The 19767-nt window shown below is 44.7% G+C and overlaps 1 protein-coding gene across 1 annotated transcript in view; it reads right to left on the bottom strand.

Moving 5' to 3' along the window:
• METAP1 (methionyl aminopeptidase 1) overlaps positions 1-16050 on the bottom strand; it is a 66157-nt gene extending 50107 nt beyond the window's left edge. The window contains exon 1 of the mRNA XM_073601263.1: positions 15868-16050. Within this exon, the coding sequence (XP_073457364.1) occupies positions 15868-15981 (114 nt within the window). The 5' untranslated portion in view covers positions 15982-16050. The remainder of the gene's footprint in view (positions 1-15867) is intronic.
• Positions 16051-19767: the final 3717 nt, after the last annotated feature.

Below are 19767 nucleotides of genomic sequence, written 5' to 3'. Positions count from 1 at the left end.
AAGGAGGAACGGCAGAGGATCTCCAAATCCAGGTGTGAAAAACTTGCATCGTTCCCAAAAAGACTCATGGCTTTATTAGATCAAAAGGGTGCTTCTACTAAATACTAAGCAAAGGGTCTGAATACTTAGGACCATGTGATATTTCAGTTTTACTTCTTTAATAAATCTGCAAAAATGTCAACATTTCTGTGTTTTTCTGTCAATATGGGGTGCTGTGTGTACATTAATGAGGGAAAAAAAATGAACTTAAATGATTTTAGCAAATGGCTGCAATATAACAGAGTGAAAAATTTAAGGGGGTCTGAATACTTTGCGTCCCCACTGTACATCTTATTACCTGAAGAGAAGTTCTTTTGAAGACCGCAACACGGTTCCAAGCAAATAAAGGAGCGCAAGAAAAAATCACACCATTTATACCACCAACAATCTAAAAGCCATGCAACTTCTTGACTAAAGTGCAAACTGTAACAAAAGCACTAAGAACAGCACTTCATAGATATGGACACATTCCGTACACTGCACAGTACAAGAGAACTGACCAAAATGCAGTTTTACTGACATCGGCAGTTTTTGTGGTAATAGATGGTGAATGTACAACAGTCGTAGGGAGAAAAAAATGCTAATTAGTTTTTCACCATCTTTGTTCACCAAAAGAAAAAAAAAAAAATGAACTTTTTTAATTTCATTGCAACCTTTTTCTTTAAGGCGTATTGTGCGATTTGAAATGTAAAAGCTAAGCATTTAATGCTAATCCTAGCTTCAATAAAGTCCATCATAGACACAAAGGGCTAGGTGCAGACAAAAGCTACCCACCCACTTTACATGACTCAGGAATTTAACCTGTGTATAATGCAGACGGTGGAGAGAAGAGGATACACAAAGAAACAGATAAAACAGCAGTTTGTTCTAAAAGCAGTTAGGTAAGCGGGTGCATTATCTTTCGTCAGAGAGAATGTAACTTTTTTGTTTTGAATGCAACTCACACTGTTGCAGGTCATGCGCGCGCACACAGCGCCTTTTCATTTGAACTGGCTGTCTTAGGAAAAAATGTAAAAATTTAAAAAAAAAAAAAAAAAAAAAGGGGGGGGGGGGGGGGGGGAATACTCTTTTTTGTATTGTGTGTTATCGTGCACTGCACATCTGTTGGCAACGTTCAGATAGAATTGCACTGTATCTTTTATCAGCCTCTTGCAATCCCCTATACATTAAGTTGCTACCAACACATCAGATTTCTAAGGTGTGGGAATACGATAATGTTAGCAAGCTGCAAGTTAGTCAAATAGGGATGTGGTAGCGCAAGAGCACGGTCTCATTTATTGCAATCCCCTATACATTAACAATCAGAAATCAGGAGCCGATCATGCAAATGTGATGACAAGGACCTTAATAGAAAGGGAAAGCAAAGGGAAGAAAGTGATGACTTAGTCTTCTACTGTTCCTTCACTGTTCACTCATCAGGTTGGGGATGGAGATATGTCACCTCTGTATTTCTTTACAGAGAAACAAATCCTTTGGCCAGTAAAACAGCTCCCCTATATGTATTACATGTCTGTATTTAACCATCTGCCTGGGAGTTCAATGTTAAAACTTCCAGTCAGAACAGCACCCCGCGCCACCCACATTCAAGCTCCTTGGAGGCCTGGAAAACCACCAACGATATTCATAGCTGAAAACCAAAAGTGAGGGGCAAGAAGTGTGCCATCTGCCATACCATCTGGTAGAAATTTCCATAATTTAGAGCACTTCCAATGCCAGCTTCCATTGAAAATAGGAATCGTTTTAAACCATTATTGAGCCCTTAGGTTTGCTAGAGTGTTCCCTGTAATGAGTATGCTAGACTGCCAGCTTCATCTTGCTACCAGGGATTCCTGTATTGGTGTGCAATGTTTTTCACAGGCACCGAATGACATAGTAGAATTGTTAGCCCACCGTGCACGCTTCCTACTGCTGAAGTCACCACTGACATCCCCTGCATTAATAACTTCCTGCTGGGGATACCTCCCAATCGATTCCCTGCAGACTTTAAAAAAAGGTCCGATAGTCACACAACAAAACTAACAAACCCCCCCCCCCTTTCAATATTTATGTTCCCTGCATTACAATATTCGTGTAAAAAGTGAAGAGCATTTACAGATGATTTAGCATGCAGTTTCACTTACTTGAAAATACACCAATCACTGCCAGGGCAAAAAAATAAATAAATAAAAAAAAAATTTAAAAAAAAAAAATGGTTTTGCATGTACTCTGTTCACACTCAATGTAGCCTTCAAGTGACCTGCGAAAATCTGCAATGTCTGCATTTTCTGTCCTGCACTGCAGCACCGTTTCTATGCTCCGGTTACTTCATTAAAGCCTAAAACTAAAAAATGAAGAAGCGGCACAAGTGACATTATTTACAGTTAGTATGTCATGTTCCTTGTCTGGATTCTTTTGATTTCCGTAGAATCCTTCTGTGTCTTGACGGAGCCCCCCCCCCCCCCCCCCGGCTGCCATAATCTTCTGGTGCAGTAGGGGTTAATACAACTAGCAGGCTGTCAGAAGCTTTTATCAAGAGAGCTCAACAATGCTTGCCTTTTTCTTGCCCAATACACCTTTCTTAAAAGCCATACCACAGCTTCTATGAATAGCGGATTGCGCCAGAGCAAGATTTCAACTAAAAGAAGAAGAATCGGGACAAGGGACACATCATACTAACTTGCAAATTCTTCTGTTTCACTTTTACCCCCTTCCTGCCCCGGTCAATTTTCAGCTCTGTCACACCTTGACAATTGTGCGGTCATGCAACACTGTACCCAAAATTTTTATCATTTTTTTCAAACAAATAGAGCTCTCTTTTGGTGGTATTAAATCACCACTGGGTTTTTGATTTTTTGCTAAAACAAAGAATGACAAATTTGGGGGGGGGGGGGGGGAGTGGAAACAACTCAAATATTGCATAGATATCTAAAAAAAAAGTATGTTATTTAAGTATTGATATCTCTGCTTATAGAGCATTTTTTTTTTTTTTTTTTTTTTTTTTTTTTAAATCAAAAAAAAAAAAAAAAAAAAAAAAAAAAAAAAAAAGAAAGCAATTGAAAGGGGGTATATGTAAAAATATAATTATATATATATACATACACACACACAGTGGGGACAGAAAGTATTCAGACCCCTTTAAATTTTTCACTCTTTGTTATATTGCAGCCATTTGCTAAAATCATTTAAGTTCATTTTTTTCCTCAATGTACACACAGCACCCCATATTGACAGAAAAACACAGAATTGACATTTTTGCAGATTTATTAAAAAGGAAAAACTGAAATATCACATGGTCCTAAGTATTCAGACCCTTTGCTCAGTATTTAGTAGAAGCACCCTTTTGATCGAATACAGCCATGAGGAAAGATGCAACAAGTTTTTCACACCTGGATTTGGGGATCCTCTGTCATTCCTCCTTGCAGATCCTCTCCAGTTCTGTCAGATTGGATGGTAAATGTTGGTGGACAGCCATTTTTAGGTCTCTCCAGAGATGCTCAATTGGGTTTAAGCCAGGGCTCTGGCTGGGCCATTCAGGAACGGTCACAGAGTTGTTGTTAAGCCACTCCATTATTTTAGCTGTATGCTTAGGGTCATTGTCTTTTTGAAAGGTAAACCTTTGGCCCAGTGTGAGATATTGAGCACTCTGGAGAAGGTTTCCGTCCAGGATACCCCTGTACTAGGCCACGTTCATCTTTCCCTCGATTGCAACCAGTCATCCTGTCCCTGCAGCTGAAAAACACCCCCACAGCATGATGCTGCCACCACCATGCTTCACTGTTGGGACTGTATTGGACAGGTGATGAGCAGTGCCTGGTTTTCTCCACACATACCAGTTAGAATTAAGGCCAAAAAGTTCTATCTTGGTCTCATCAGACCAGAGAATCTTATTTCTCACCATCTTGGAGTCCTTCAGGTGTTTTTTTTTTTTTTTTTTTTTTTAGCAAACTCCATGCGGGCTTTCATGTGTCTTGCACTGAGGAGAGGCTTCTTTCGGGCCACTCTGCCATAAGGCCCAGTCTGGTGGAGGGCTGCAGTGATGGTCGACTCTCTACAACTTTCTCCCATCTCCCGACTGCATCTTTGGAGCTCAGCCACAGTAATCTTTGGGTTGTTCTTTACCTCTCTCACCAAGGCTCTTCTCCCCCGATAGCTCAGTTTGGCCGGACGGCCAGCTCTAAGAAGGGTTCTGGTCATCCCAAACGTCTTCCATTTAAGGATTATGGAGGCCACTGTGCTCTTAGAAACCTTAAGTGCAGCAGAAATGTTTTTGTAACCTTGGCCAGATCTGTGCCTTGCCACAATTCTGTCCCTGAGCTCTTCAGGCAGTTCCTTTGACCTCATGATTTTTATTTGCTCCGACATGCACTGTGAGCTGTAAGGTCTTATATAGACAGGTGCGTGGCTTTCCTAATCAAGTCCAATCAGTATAATCAAACACAGCTGGACACAAATGAAGGTGTAAAACCATCTCAAGGATGATCAGAAGAAGTGGACAGCACCTGAGTGAATGCATGTTGATGACGAAACGTTGGGCGATGATAGAGACTGGCGACGCAGGACGCGGTGGGACGGTGACACGGCGTCCATCTTTGTGGTTAAAGGGCTGGACGCTTCACACTGCTGTATACCTTCTTACTAAATGCGAGTGGTTTTTATCCTTTCAATAAATTATCCTTGTTTATGGAGATTGCGCAATGAGCGTTTTCTTTTTATTCCCTACGTACCACGATCTTGAGGTGCATATGCACACTGGAGTATACTTGGTTTAATATCCAACTGCCAAAAGGAGATGTAAAGCCTTCCATTTAGTTCAGAGGGGAATATGTTGGTGCTACTCCATTAGAAGATCGTTGGTTTATTCTATGAAGACTGCCTTTTTTCTACACACGTGTATAACCCATACAGTGATGGTAAGGGTCAGTTCGTTTGGGTGTTGGTGACTGTGTTTTCATCTCTCTTCTGTGTCTCCTTTCCATATGGATCTCACCGATTAGAGTATTATTTCTTCCTGACGGAGAGGACTTTTGTTTGACCACATTTATTTTGGTTCTTATTGGGACATTTTTACATTAATATTTTTTTAGCGCTTCACCATTCCTATTGATATCTCTTCAATTGTATCCAGCAATTTTTGTGTCAGCAGCTTCTACTATATGTTTTAATAAGCGCAACATATTCTGCTTTTATTTGCGATACCAAGCATTTGCCAGAGTACTTGTACTTGGGCAAATGCTCCCGATACTTCACCCGATACCTGTACAGTCAGCGGAGATCGGTGAGTGGGGGGGGTTACAAGCTTCCCTCCCCCTTTCAGCTGCTTTAGTGAAATGATCTATACAGCGGAGATCGATGCTTGTAACTCTCCCACACACGATCACTGCTGACTGTCACCGCATCCTCCTCCAATCCCCCTCCATGCCCCCTCTGTTCTGCTGACCCCCTCCTTCCTTTCTCCGTGTCCCCCTCCATTCTTCCTCCGTCCCCCTCCGTTCTGCTGTCCCCCTCCTTTCTTCCTCCGTCCCGCTGTCCCCCTCCTTTCATCCTCCGTGTCCCTCGCCGTTCTGCTGTCCCCCTCCTTTCTTCCTCCGTGTCCCCCGCCGTTCTGCTGTCCCCCTCCTTTCTTCCTCCGTCCCCCTCCATTCTGCTGTCTCTCTCCGTGTCCCCCGCCGTTCTGCTGTGTCTCTCCATGTCCTCCTCCTTCCTTTGATGTATGAACAGAGTCAGTGATCACTGACTGTCCATTCACATAACTGAAACATTGTAATCTCCTGTGATTACGATGTCTCAGTTTATGAATGGAGAGGAGCCGCTGTCTTCTCTCCATTCATTTTCAGTGCATCTGAGGCTACAGAGAAGTTTTTTGGGGAGTTTTTTTGGGTCTATTAAGACCCCTGATATCTCACAAAGCCCCCCAACAGGGCTGATAAAAAAAAAAAAAGTATTGCAATAAATAAAATAAAAATTTAAATTAAAAAAAAAAAAAAAAAACCACAGACACCATCCACCCCCTCCCTCCCTAAAGAAAAAAAAGAAAGCATTGTAAAAAAAAAGCAAAAAAAAAAAAAAAAAAAAACAAACACTGTCACGTGACATAAAAAAAAAAAAAAAAGTATCGGTAATCGGTATTAGTGAGTACTTGAAAAAAAAAAAGTATCGGTACTTGTACTCTGTCTTAGAAAAGTGGTATCGGGACAACCCTAGTTTTGAGTGCAATTTTGATGTAGGATAAGTCACTAAACGGGTTATTGCTTGGCTTGTGCCTTGATGGTGAGGGTAACTGTACTCACCAACATCTTGGATATTTCTCAGTTTATAGTAACCTAACAGTTTTTCACAGGTATTCAGTGGACATTAACTGCTTACATACTGTATCTATAAAAACTGAAAACAGGTGGGGGTTCTAAATCTTCAAAACTTTTGAAGCAAGGAGGGTTGCAGCACAAAGCTTGATTTACTGCTTAATAGATTAAGGAAATGTAAATGACAACAGGTTCTAGGAAGGCAGTCATGTAATTAAAAGTACAAACAAGCTCAACTTGTTTTAGTTTTGGATGTGTGGTGCCTGGCTCTGTCATTGATTTGTACATGGCAAGTAGTACAACACCTTTCTGGCAAACACTATAACCACCTCCATCATTGTACAGCCCTAGATATGCAAATGAGGTCCTATTCCCACCCGGTGATTCCTCCAGTAACACTTAGGCTTAATGTACACGGGACGTTTTTACAACCTCTCGGGATGTTACGTTTAAATAACCCATGTTTAAACGTAACGTCCGTTCCTGTCCCAGCATGACGACACTCATTCATCACACTGTACCAAGACAGGACCAAGGAACCCCACCCTTCTATCTGCATAACAGAGGGAATGGTCCTGTAGTCCTCAGATATAACGAGATGTAGTCCTTGTACAAACATTTATACAAAATAGGTTAAAAAAAAAAAAAAAAAAAAAAAAAAAATTTGCACAAAAATGTTTTGTACATTTAAAGATTGGGCAAACATCATTGGAAAGTTCTTCAAAATGTTGTTTGCTTTTAACATTCAGTTTTGGATTGAAGGCACATTTCACAAACAAAAATCACATACACAGTTAGAAATTTGTTGTTCACAAAAATGTTTTCCATCGCTGTGACCCTATTAAATAAAAAAAAATTAAAAAAATCCAAACAAACCTTCCTAAAAACATTTCAAATAAAATTCCACTAGTGTAAAGGAAGGTTAAAGCAGAACTTCACCCAAAAGAGGAAGATCCGTTTGTTTGCGTCTCCCCCCCTCCACTTTAATTATTGGACGTTTTTTTTGGGGGGGGGCAGGTAACCTCTCCCACTTCGGGTCAGATGTGTGGCTGCGATCTGAGCAGAAGTTTGCACCCCCCCCCTTCCCCCACAGCTTTCTGAGACACATCACAGGTCCCAGAACCCTGCAGGACCATTCACAAAGTGCAGTGCAGCTTGCGCATGCGCAGTGGGAACCAGCTGTGAAGCCACAAGGCTTCACTGCCAATTTCCCTTACTTAAGATGCCAGTGCCTGGACCTGAAGCCAATTGAAGAATCGGCTTGGGTGAGGACAACAATGGATCACAGGACAGGTAAGTGTCCTTATTAAAAGTCAACAGCTACAGTATTTGTAGCTGCCGACTTAATTTTCTGGGGGAGATTGGAGCTCCTCTAAAGTGATCAGCTCACATTTCTGCTAAGATCAATAGGTTTTTTTTTTTTTTTTTAAACAAAAATCTGATTTAACAAAATGCTTTTTTTAATTTTATATTTAACAGACCAAAGGGTACAGTTTTGTCTTTAGCTATACATCACTCAGGGGGCATGGTAAAGTGGATCTGCTCCCCCCCCCCCCCCCCACACACACACACTTGTTATGTAGCAGCAGCATTCATTTTCTGATTATAGCAAATCAATTAAATGGCTTATACTTTTAGGTTATTCAATTTGCCATAGTTCTGTGCTCTCTACTAGACTGTCACTATTTTAACATTCTTACATCACCAAGGGCGGGCTTCTACTGCTACGCTATTTTCTGGGCTGGCCTATAAAATGACATCTGCATAAGATCTCACAACGCACCCGAGATCTGCTGCGCTCTACGCAACCTCTGCACAAGAAGTATTCTAATTAAAGCAGGATAAAACCCAATGACTTACTGGTTTCCAAAACAGTTGCATTTGAGACATGCCTCTGTTGATAACATAAACACCAAAGAAACTGTGACCGTTATCTCCCAATTGAACTCATGCCCTCAGATTGCTGGTGTCAGTTGATCACATGTGAAGCAGTAAGATAACTGCAGATCTATAGAGGCCAAGATGGCACTTCAACTGTAAGGCCTCCTGTACACTGCTGCTGGTAAAGGGACGTTTAGGAGCAGTTGGGCGCTTTTCTTCAGCTGCCCCTGAACGCTCCTCTAGGTTATCAGTACATGTACACGGGGTCGTTTTTTTAGAAGTTTCTAGGCAGTTGAGTTTAGAAGCATTTTTTGTAAAGCAAAAAAACGTTCAGGACTGATGTTCAGAGGCATTTGAAACGCCAAACACCTGTAACAGCTTGTAAACGTGGTAACTCGCGTTTAGCCGCATTTCATTTACAGGCGTTTATAATTTAACTGTTTGAAAATAAAATGCTTGCAAACGCAAACGCGGCATGTAAACGTGGCAGTTTGTTGTTTGTTAAAAAAACGAGGCAAAACAGAAGTTTTTAAACGTCCCGTGTACATCAAGCTATATGACGCTATAACAATTTTTGCCAGATCTTGGTTATCAACTCTGAAATCTCCCTGGAAGGAGCTGGCTATGTCACCAGTCCTTAGGGGAAAAGCAGAAGAAGCATGGATAAAAAAGTGATTTCATTTTGAAAAAGCTAAACATAAATTCCAGGTATGGATATTTTATACACAGTTACATTGATCCAGCTTAGACCCATGTAACTATGTATATACTATACCTGTCCGATCACCTGGAAATCACTGAAATAGACATCGCTACTCCAGTGATAACCACTAACTTCAGGGTCCTGCCAAGTGGCTGCCCAGCTGCTTACTGAACATAGAAGGTAGCACACTCGGCACAGATGCTATTTAGAGAACACTTTGCATCTCTATAAATGAAAAATGTTCTCCGATTGGTCGAGGTGGAGATCATGACATTAGGACCCCACCTCTCACCCTTGTCCAATCAGAACTTTTACAAATCACAGAGAAAATGCAAAGGGACCTCTGAATGGCACCTGTGCCGAGTGGGCGACCTCCTGTGTTCACAATGCAGCAGGGCAGCCACCTGCCACAGGAACTGGAAGCTAGTGGAGATCACTGAAATAGGGATGTCTATTTCAGTGATTTTCAGCTTCTGGAGGATCAGCCAGGTATGGTATATGCATATTTACATTGATCCAAGCTGGACCAATGTAGCTGTGTATAAGACATTCATACCTGGAATCCTACTTTTTCTGCTTATAGCTAAATACAGAAAAATAGATGCAAACTACAAAGGGGTGAAAGGTCAATTTTATAGCAGAACTTTACCAGAAAATAAAAGTTCCATTCATAATCTTCCTCGAACTAGCCTGTAACAAAAATTGCAGTTTAATTTTTTTTTCCCCCCAGGAAGCTAGTTCCGTTTTAGGATGGTACTCACCGCCCCTTTCTTGCCTAGATGAAAATGTGGCCTTGCCCTGCAGCCTTTCAGGAAAACATCCTAGGAGGCTACAGGACTAGTCTCCCTATAGTCAGCAGTCTTGTGCATGCACAGTATAAGGGCCTGCCGTGAGTCATCGGGAAAGTGACAGTTGGCTCCTGCAGTCAAGATGATGGTACAGATGAGTGGCCCTGTTAAGCATAGGCTGCATGGAAAACTAAGCTGGAAGCCATGGACTGGTATGTTTTTTTTAATGCGGAACAAAACCCTCCTATCCTTACAGTCAAGGAAGCTGCCATCTCACCCTCTGTTTAATCTGTAGTTGCCATGGTGCTGCACATGAGACCAGTTATGACTCCAGACATCTTATGGCTTGACAATTCAGTTGAGAGCACAAGCAACTGTGACAGTTATCATTCACAGCATATCTATAATGTAGCCATAATGAAAAATGGTCACACTCTGCAGCCAACCGCATCCTGCATTCCTTTCTGAATCTTCTGCCATTATTTGAAATTTGCATAACCCCACGTGCACAGCCATGTCATTCTTTCACAGGAATCCAAGAATGAAAAAGTCCCACCTTTGAGCGCAGCAGAGGGACGTGTAGTTCTTAGTGGAGCACAAATGGAGTAATGTCACTGCATCTGTGATCTGCGTGCAATGACACTTTCCTCAGCGCTGTAAGGCCTTGTTCACACGAACGTACTACAATATAGGCCCATGTGAGGGCTATGTTTGCTCGCACAGGGATGTACAGGCGTTCCATGCAGGCAGTCCTATTCATGTCAATTGGGATGCAGCGGCTTCACAGACCCATATGTGGAAACTGTACTCAAGGCCATGCACCCATACAGCTTTCAAATTGGGAGCAATAGCTGTGTCCACGCACCCCCATGCAGGCAGACGCATAGGTGTATTCTGTAGTACACCTGTGTGAACAAAGCCTAACTGAAGGCAGAGTCTGCAGGAGCTAGACCATTGCACCCATGATCCATTGATTGCATCTTCAATGCTGTGCAGATTGAAAAACAAAAAAAATATAAAACGCACTCCATTTATTCGTCAATATGGGTGCTCTTTTTGTGCATTAGAAAAAAAAAAAAAAAAAGTAGTATATTTTTAAAATGTTCCATGACCAGGCAAAGTTCCTCCAAGAACATACACAAAGCTACCGTATATACTCAAGTATAGGTTGATCCAAATATAAGCCGAGGCCCCTAATTTACCACAAAAAAACTGGGAAAACGTATTGACCCGAGTATAGCAGAAGGTGAGAAATGCAACAGCTTTTGTAAGTGCCCATCTGCAGATGCATACCTCACTGTGTCCTTTGCATGCCTCCCTGTGCCAATCTGCATCCTCTGTGTCCTGCGCATGCCTCTGTGTGCTGATCTGCAGCCACCATTGCACCGATCAGCGTGTCATAAAAACATACGGCCGCCATTCCAGTGTTCAAAAGCCGCACCTCCTCCTCGTCTGTGATAGGCAGAACACTCAATTTCCCAACAGTCAGTGTTGAGCCTATCATGGACATCCGCTCATCCTCATACCACGGGCGAGGATGAGAGGATGTCCATGATAGGCTGAACACTGACTGCTGGGAAATTGAGTGTTCTGCCTATCACAGACGAGGAGGAGGCGCGGCTTTTGAACACTGGAATGGTGGCCGTATGTTTTTATGACACGCTGGCCACTGTCTGTCTACATGACACGCTGATCAGGTAGGCAGACGGCAGTGACTCGAGTATAAGCCGAGGGGAGCGCTTTCAGCCTAAAAAAAAAAAGGACTGAAAATCTCAGCTTATACGCAAGTATATACGGTAATTAAAAGAATTATAGCCAAAGTGATTTTGTGGGTCACAGGAGGGAACTTACTTTTGCACTCCTGTGACCCAGAATAAGCTGACAGAGGGCTAAAGCCTGCTGTCAGCTGACATGACAGACTCTGGAAGGATCACACCCAGGTGTGATTGTCATGCAGTGAGAGCTGGAGCCAGCTGTCAGAGCTGAAAAGAGAACTGAGTGATCAGTGGTCATGTGATTGCTCAGTTCTCGAGTTGGTGTGGGAAAGCTGCAGCATCAAACTAATGCTTCAGCATGGAGGAGAGTATGTTTGTTTTTTCAACCCCAAACTTCAGCGCTGGTTCACACCAGATGCAGTCCAGTTTGTTTTTTTTTGTTTTTTTTTTTAAAGATAAGTTCAACTTTTTAAAAAATAATAAATGCACATCTTGCAGGTAAAATATGCATTTTTATATTTATTTTATTATTATTGTCGGGAAGAGGCCCTTGTCCTCATCAACATTGGGACAATGTGCTTTGGGGTGGGGAGGGCACGCAGGGCACCCCCCTGCCCCAAAGAACCCACCCCCCCATGTTGAGGGCATGCGGCCTGGTACGGTTCAGAAGGGGGGGGGGGCGCTCGCTCGTCCCCACCCCTTTTCCTGACTGGCCGGGCTGCGTGCTCGGATAAGGGTCTGGTATGGATTTTGGTGGGACCCCCACGCCGTTTTTTCGGCGTACGGGGTTCCCCTTAAAATCCACAACAGACCGAAGGGCCTGGTATGCTCTTGGAGGGGGAACCCATGCCGGTTTTTCATTTAAAACTTGGCACGGAGTTCCCCCTCAAGATCATCAGAGCACAAGTCGCATGCCAAAGTTGGATCATGCAAGACGGCGATCCAACTTTAATGATAGTCAATGGGCTGAAGTAGGATTAAAGTCAGACCAAAGTAGTACAGGGAGCATTTTCAAAGTCGGACCGACTTGTGTCGGACCAGTTAAGACGGCTCCCATAGGGAAACATTGATTTTCACACGTCATGCGACATGAGCTCCCAATGTCGGAGCATTTGTCGCACCAGTGTAAACCTGGCCTGAAAGTGGTTGTAAACCCCATTTTTATTTAAAAAAATAAATAAATAAATAGAAGACAAACAAACCCCATGTCTGTACTTGCCTGCACTGTGCAGTGGTTTTGCACAAAGCAGCCCCAAGACTCCTTTTCTGGGGTCCCCAGCCGGCGCACCAGGCCCCTCCCTGTCCTTCATAGGGTTCCCCAACGGAAAGCTGCTTTCCTTGGGGGCACCTGTGCAGGCTCCCTCCTGAGTCCCGCTGCTACATCCATTGACACAGACATTGGGACTCTGCCCCAGGATTTGATTGACAGCAGCAGGAGATAATGGCTCCTGCTGCTATCAATCTGATCAATGAGGAGAGAGACAGAGGCAGGAACCGCTGCACCCATGCAAATCGCTGGATCAGGCAAAAAAAAAAAAAAGGGGAAGAGCTGCAGCTCAGAAGGTTTTTCACCCCAATGCACAGAATGCATTAAAGCAGTAGTAAAGCCCGCTTTGTGATTTTTACCTACAGGTAAGCCTATAAGGCTTACCTGCAGGTAAAATGAATATCCACCCTACATGCAGCCAGTTAGGTCACCTGCGCTCTGAAGATCTGGCATACTGTAACAGAACTTCGGAGCTTTCTGCTGGAACCAAGGGCTCCTGCGCGCATGCGTGAGAAGGACATCATTGCAACTCTGGCCAATCACACAGCCAGAACGCGCAAACCTGGAAGACAGACCGGGGGGGAAAAGGACATTCCTTTCAACGGTGACAGCGCACCATGGAAGGGCTTCATTCTACGTTAAGTATTTCATAATGTGTTAGAATGCGATGCATACTAGCACAATATGCCATTGTCTTACAAGTGTTTTATTTTTTTACCAGCTGTGGTTTACAACCGCTTTAAGGTGAAAAACCTTAAGGCTTTAGAACCACTTTAGCTGGTTTAACACAAGACAAGACTGTTGTGCAAATGTCAATCCTACTTTGGACATTGGTCCTACTTCCATCCGACTTGAATGGACAAGATATGATTTTGCTCCTACTTTGAGATAGTCCAACCTGTCCTTCGACCAATCAAAACAATCCCAATGTGACTAATTCCTTTTCCTGCTGCTGTAATCAGCATGTCACAATTCAGATGGTTAGGACAAGGATCTGACTTTGATCTGACCTCAATGATATTGAAAGGGCTGAAAATAGACCAAAGTAGTGCAGGAAAAATTTCTAAAGTCGCACCGACTTGTGTCGGACCAGTAAAAGCGGCTCTCATGCAGAACCATTGATTTGTACACATCATGCAACATGTGCTCCCAAAGTCTGAGCATGTCGCACCAGTGTGAACCAGGCCTAAATCCGCATTAAAAACACATGGACATTGTTTTCCATGGATTCCAATGACCTTGGTTCACACCAGCGCAGTCAAAGGTGGAAAACGCTGCATTTTTTCTGTATGGAATGAGGCAAAACACATCAAAAATGCACTGGAACACATATGTCCTGAATTGAAATGGAGAAAAGGGAAGGGGGGGGGGGTTTGGGGGACATTGAAACGCATCATAAACACACATGCAGAAAACACACCTAGACTGTAGCTATTGTGGCATGAAGTAGTGCTCACAAAAAACACTCCATTTACATGTGCACTGTGCATATTTGTGTGCATCTAAACACAGCACTATAATGACCAACAAGCCCATACACACACCTGCAAAAATGTGCACTGCATTTAACTGCACAGAAAAAAAAAAAAAAAAAAAAAAAAAAGGAAAAGTGGAGGCCTTTTTGTTCAAGGCCACACAGATTTTATGGGAAAGCACACAAACATGTAGCCATTCATGTGAATGAAAACTGTACATGTCCAAACGCTGTACGTATCTAAACATGAGTATTTGAGGTGCGTATCTCCTGCCAGCAAGAGCCTGCGTTATGTGAATGGACTCTTAATGAGGTGACAAACATGACTATTCTGCTCTTTTAGAATTAAAATTAGAGCTGTCTGGAATGGTAATAAAGTAGAATGGGGCTTGATGAGTAGGTCTAGGTTTCTCCGATGGTTGGAATGGTAATAAAGTAGAATGGGGCTTGATGACTAGGTCTAGGTTTGTGTGATGGCTGAAATGGTAATAAAGTAGAATGGGGCTTGATGACTAGGTCTAGGTTTCTGTGATGGCTGGAATAGTAATAAAGTAGAATGCGGCTTGATGAGTAGGTCTAGGTTTCCCCTGATGTCTGGAATGGTAATGAAGTAGAATGGGGCTTGATGAGTAGGTCTAGGTTTCCCCTGATGTCTGGAATGGTAATGAAGTAGAATGGGGCTTGATGAGTAGGTCTAGGTTTCTCCGATGGTTGGAATGGTAATAAAGTAGAATGGGGCTTGATGACTAGGTCTAGGTTTCCCGATGACTGGAATGGTAATCAAGTAGAATGGGGCTTGATGACTAGGTCTAGGTTTGTGTGATGGCTGAAATGGTAATAAAGTAGACTGGGGCTTGATGACTAGGTCTAGGTTTGTGTGATGGCTGAAATGGTAATAAAGTAGAATGGGGCTTGATGACTAGGTCTGTGCTCTCCTGATGTCGAATGGTAATAAAGTAGAATGGGGCTTGATGACTAGGTCTAGGTTTCCCCTGATGTCTGGAATGGTAATAAAGTAGAATGGGGCTTGATGAGTATGTCTAGGTTTCTGTGATGGCTGGAATAGTAATAAAGTAGACTGTGGCTTGATGAGTAGGTCTAGGTTTCCCCTGATGTCTGGAATGGTAATGACGTAGAATGGGGCTTGATGAGTAGGTCTAGGTTTCTGTGATGGCTAGAATAGTAATAAAGTAGAATGGGGCTTGATGAGTAGATCTAGGTTCCTCTGATAGCTGGAATGGTAATAAATTAGAATGGGGCTTGATGACTAGGTCTAGGTATCTCTGAGGGCTGGAATGGTAATAAAGTAGAATGGGGCTTGATGATTAGGTCTAGGTATCTCTGATGGCTGGAATGGTAAAGTAAAATGGGGCTTGATGACTAGGTTTCTCTGATGGCTGGAATGGTAATAAAGTAGAATGGTTCTGATGACTAGGATGTCCCTTCCTCTAGCACTGATGGCTGGGTACAGTACACTGATTGCATGTACACAGGAAGTAGATGACATTTACACGAGTTGTCAGCAGGAAGTAAAAGGAGGATGAGCTTCATATTATGTCATCTATGATCACTGAGCCTCCCATGTGCTCCTTCTTCTATAAGGTCAGCCTGTGCTGAGCACATGGGGAGCTGTCTGTAATCCGCACATACAGGAGCTGTCTGCCCACATCAAATACACACCAAGCAATACACAGCCCCCTCCGCCTGCCATAGGACAAGTACCTGCGAGCAGAAATACGAGCCTTGGATGCCCAGCTTGATGCAGGTCGGACACTGCAGCTTGGCCTCGCTGGTGCAGTCCGCCGTCTCACACACTCTGCTCTCCACCGCCGCCATGCTTCACCCGGTAGCGCCCACAGGACGGCGGGGAGGAGACAACGAGAGGGCGTGGTGGAGATGCTGGGCGGAGCTGTCACCAGCCCGATAAATGGAGAGTGACGTGCTATGACAACAAGGTACGAGTCACACCGCCGTACAACGTGCTGGAGCTCGGAGAGCAGCCAGTCTCCGCCCATAGGTGCCGGCTTCGGGTGGGGGAAAGGAGCTGCTGCCCATATAGAGGGCAAGTAAAGGGAATGTGTACGATTAGAGTGGGCGGGGCTGTATGGTCAGCTATGTCTGTACTGGAGAATTCTTGAATGAGGGTTCCATTGCCATCGCTGACTCGGTGTACAGTGTGACTAAAACACAACGCAATGTACACCATGACAGGCCTCATGCACACAGGACAGTAGAAAACACGAGCTGCAAAGCCAGGAAAAAGCGGCTGTAAAAACGTGCTTTTAGAAGCGTTTTGCTTTGGCCACGTTAGCGTTTAGAGCCCTTGCACACTGGGGCGGTTTGCAGGCGCTATTGCGCTAATAATAGCGCCTGCAAACCGCCCCGAAAGTGCCGCTGCTTTCATTCCATTGTGAAAGCCCAGAGGGCTTGCACACTGGAGCGATGCGCTGGCAGGACGGTAAAAAAAGTCCTGCTAGCAGCATCTTCGGAGCGGTGTGTATACCGCTCCTTTACCGCTCCTGCCCATTGAAATCAATGGGACGGCGCGGCTATACCGCCGGCAAAGCGCCTCTGCAGAGGCGCTTTGCGGTGGTATTTAACCCTTTCTCGGCCGCTAGCGGGGGATAAAACCGCCCCGCTAGCTGCCGCATACCGACGGTAAAACGCCGCTAATAATAGCGGCGTTTTACCACCGACGCCGCCCCCCGCCCCAGTGTGCAAGGGCTCTTAGCAGCATTTTTCTGCCCTCTTCTATTTTCCATTCCTAAATCCAATTACTACAGCTTAACCAGTTAAGGACCAGCAGGTTGGCTCCCCTGGGCAAATCATAGTAGCTGTACGTCGGGGGCATGGCCGGTGGGGTGGGGTGCGCCTGCTCCCGACACACCCCGGCGATCGGATTCATTTTAGAACCGATCAGTCTCCAGGCCCAGGCCAATGATTTCTGGCCTAGACCTGCTGATCGATTCTGGCGAATGGCAGACTGTCCTCTGCCTGTGTAATGTAAAGGCTGGCAGGGGAAGTGATGTCATCTCCCCTCGTGGAGCCCTTTTCAGTTCCAGAGAGGACATCCAAATGTTGGTTGCACTGACACAGCACACATAGATACACTTTTCACCCCCCCCCCCCCGTTAACCCCTTCACTCCCTGTCACTGTGTCACCAAGTGCAGTTTTCAGATTTTTTACTGATCACTGTATTGGTGTCACTTAGGGCAGTTAGTAGTAGGCCCAGGTAGCTTTAGGATACCCCCACTAAACCCCCCTAATAAAGGTTTAACCCCTTGATCACCCCCTGTTAGGGCTGGGCTCAGCCCTTCCTTCTTTGAGCTGGCCTCTCAGCTGTCGGCTAATTGCCAGCTCCTATCTCTCCACAGGTACTCAGCTGTTGACGATATCCTACTCGTCAGACCTGCCTACTTAAGCCGTCCAGCCCAGGGGAGCTCTGCCTTCGCCTTGGTCAACATCACAGAGACTATCGCCTGCGGTCCTGTTTAAAGACTTGCTTGGCTGACATCCCTTCTGGTTCCAGATCCTGCTTGCTGCTCCACTACACTGATCCCTGACTCTCTGGCTTGGCTGACTATATCCGTTCTGGTTACCGAACTTTTGACTACTTTGTTCTATTTACCTTTATTATTAAACAAGTGTGATTTAACTGTACTTCTGTCTCGGTCTAATTTCATGGTTTCTGACAGTAGGCGAAGGTCATTAAATCAGAAGATACAGTCAATCCGCTTGTTGGTAATATTTTTTCCAGATTGGATGAGCAGGATCACTGCATGGATCAGTGTGCCATGGCGTTACAAACGCTTCTGAGTCGCATAGCTCACCTGGAATCTCCTACTGTGGCTGCTCCTGTACAACCTGTGTTTCAGGCAATCCCTGCTGCTACTCCAGTCTCTGTGCAGGCACCCGCCTCGAGTATTACCTCTATTAGAGGTATGTCTGGTTCCGCTCGGCTTCACAAGCGATTTGGGGCTGATCCAGTCCAATGCAGAGGGTTTCTCAACCAGGTTTAGATATTCATTGAGATGCTGCCCCAGGTGTTTCCCATGGACAGAAGCAAAGTAGGTTTCGTGATATCTTTGCTTTCTGAGAGAGCCTTGGCCTGGGCAAACCCTCAATGGGAGACACAAAAACCTTTTGTCTTGAGTTACCCTTAATTTGTGGCCTCCTTTAAAAGGGTATTTTAGGTTCCCACACGCTCCGCTTCTGCTGCCAAGTGCCTCATGACCATCAGAGTACGAGAACTGTTGCCAATTACGCCATTGAATTCCGTACTCTGGCAGCAGAGGTTGCTTGGAACAATGAGGCCCTCGTGGCTGCTTTTTCTCATGGTCTCTCAGATTCCATCAAGGATGAGATAGCAGCCCGAGATATACCCACTGAGCTGGAGAAGTTGATCATGTTTGCCATCCTCATTGACTCCAGACTCAGAGAAAGACTCTCTTTTAAGGAGCGCCTGCAGAAGCCTCCTGTACGTTTGTCTCAGAGCTTTGCAGTCCCACCCGTGCCTCCCTCACCTCCCATGCCTCCTGGTACCGAGTCGGTCAGTGAAGGTGAACCCATGCACTTGGATTTCACGTGTCTCTCTGCGAATGAGAATCTTTTGGAGGAGGGAGAGATTGTGCCTTTATTGTGGCCAGGCAGGTCACTCTCTGAAGTCTTGTCCTACTCATCCAGGAAACGCCCAAACCTTGAGGTCCTGTCATGGACAGACCTTAGGCGGCGTTGTTTTGTCCCCAGTTATCCAGGCTAAGCCCCTGGTTTTGGTCATTCTTTCTTGGGCTGAGTTGTCCGTCGAGATACAGGCTCTTAACGACTCTGGGGCTGCAGGCCTGTTCATTGATGCTGCCTTTGTATCAAAGCACTTGATTCCGCTGCAGCTGCGTGACACTCCACTTGCCATTGAGGCTCTTGCCGGGAGACCTCTACAGCCTGCCCATGTGACTCATGAGACTGTTCCGTTGTCCATGGCCGTAGGGGCTCTTCACCATGAGAAAATCAAATTCCAAGTTATTTGCCCACCTAAGTTTCAGCTGGTTATTGGTTATCCTTGGTTATAGAGACACAACCCCTCTTTTAAATTGGCTTCGTGCTGAGGTTCTCTCCTGGTCGCCACAATGCAGAAAGACATGCTTCCAGAAGGTAGCCAAGGTCCTGTGTACCTCTTCACTCCTCCTTGCGATTTTAGCGATGTCTTAGACAAAGGACAAGCCGGTAGATTTCTCCACATCGGTCGCATGATTGCTTAATTGACCTTCAACCTGGTGCCATACCCCCTCGTGGCCGGGTTTACCCTTTTTCGGTCTTGGAGGATAAGGCCATGGAGGGGTATGTTGCAGACGCACTTTCTCGAAGTTTTATCCGCAAATCCTCGTCTCCTGCTGGTGCTGGTTTCTTTGTGTAGAAGAAGAGTAGTGAACTGAGACCTTGTATTGATTATAGGGGTCTCAATCGTTTCACGATTAACAATGCCTATCCGATTCCGTTGATTACGGAGTTATTTGACCGCCTCAAGGGAGCAACGGTTTTCACGAAGCTTGATTTGAGAGGGGCATACAATCTCGTGAGGATTAAGGAGGGCGACGAGTGGAAAACTGCATTTAATACCAGAACAG

This window comes from Aquarana catesbeiana, linkage group LG01 (genome assembly GCF_042186555.1).
Source record: "Aquarana catesbeiana isolate 2022-GZ linkage group LG01, ASM4218655v1, whole genome shotgun sequence".
Taxonomy (NCBI): Eukaryota; Metazoa; Chordata; class Amphibia; order Anura; family Ranidae; genus Aquarana; species Aquarana catesbeiana.
This window is presented reverse-complemented; position numbering and strand designations above follow the sequence as displayed.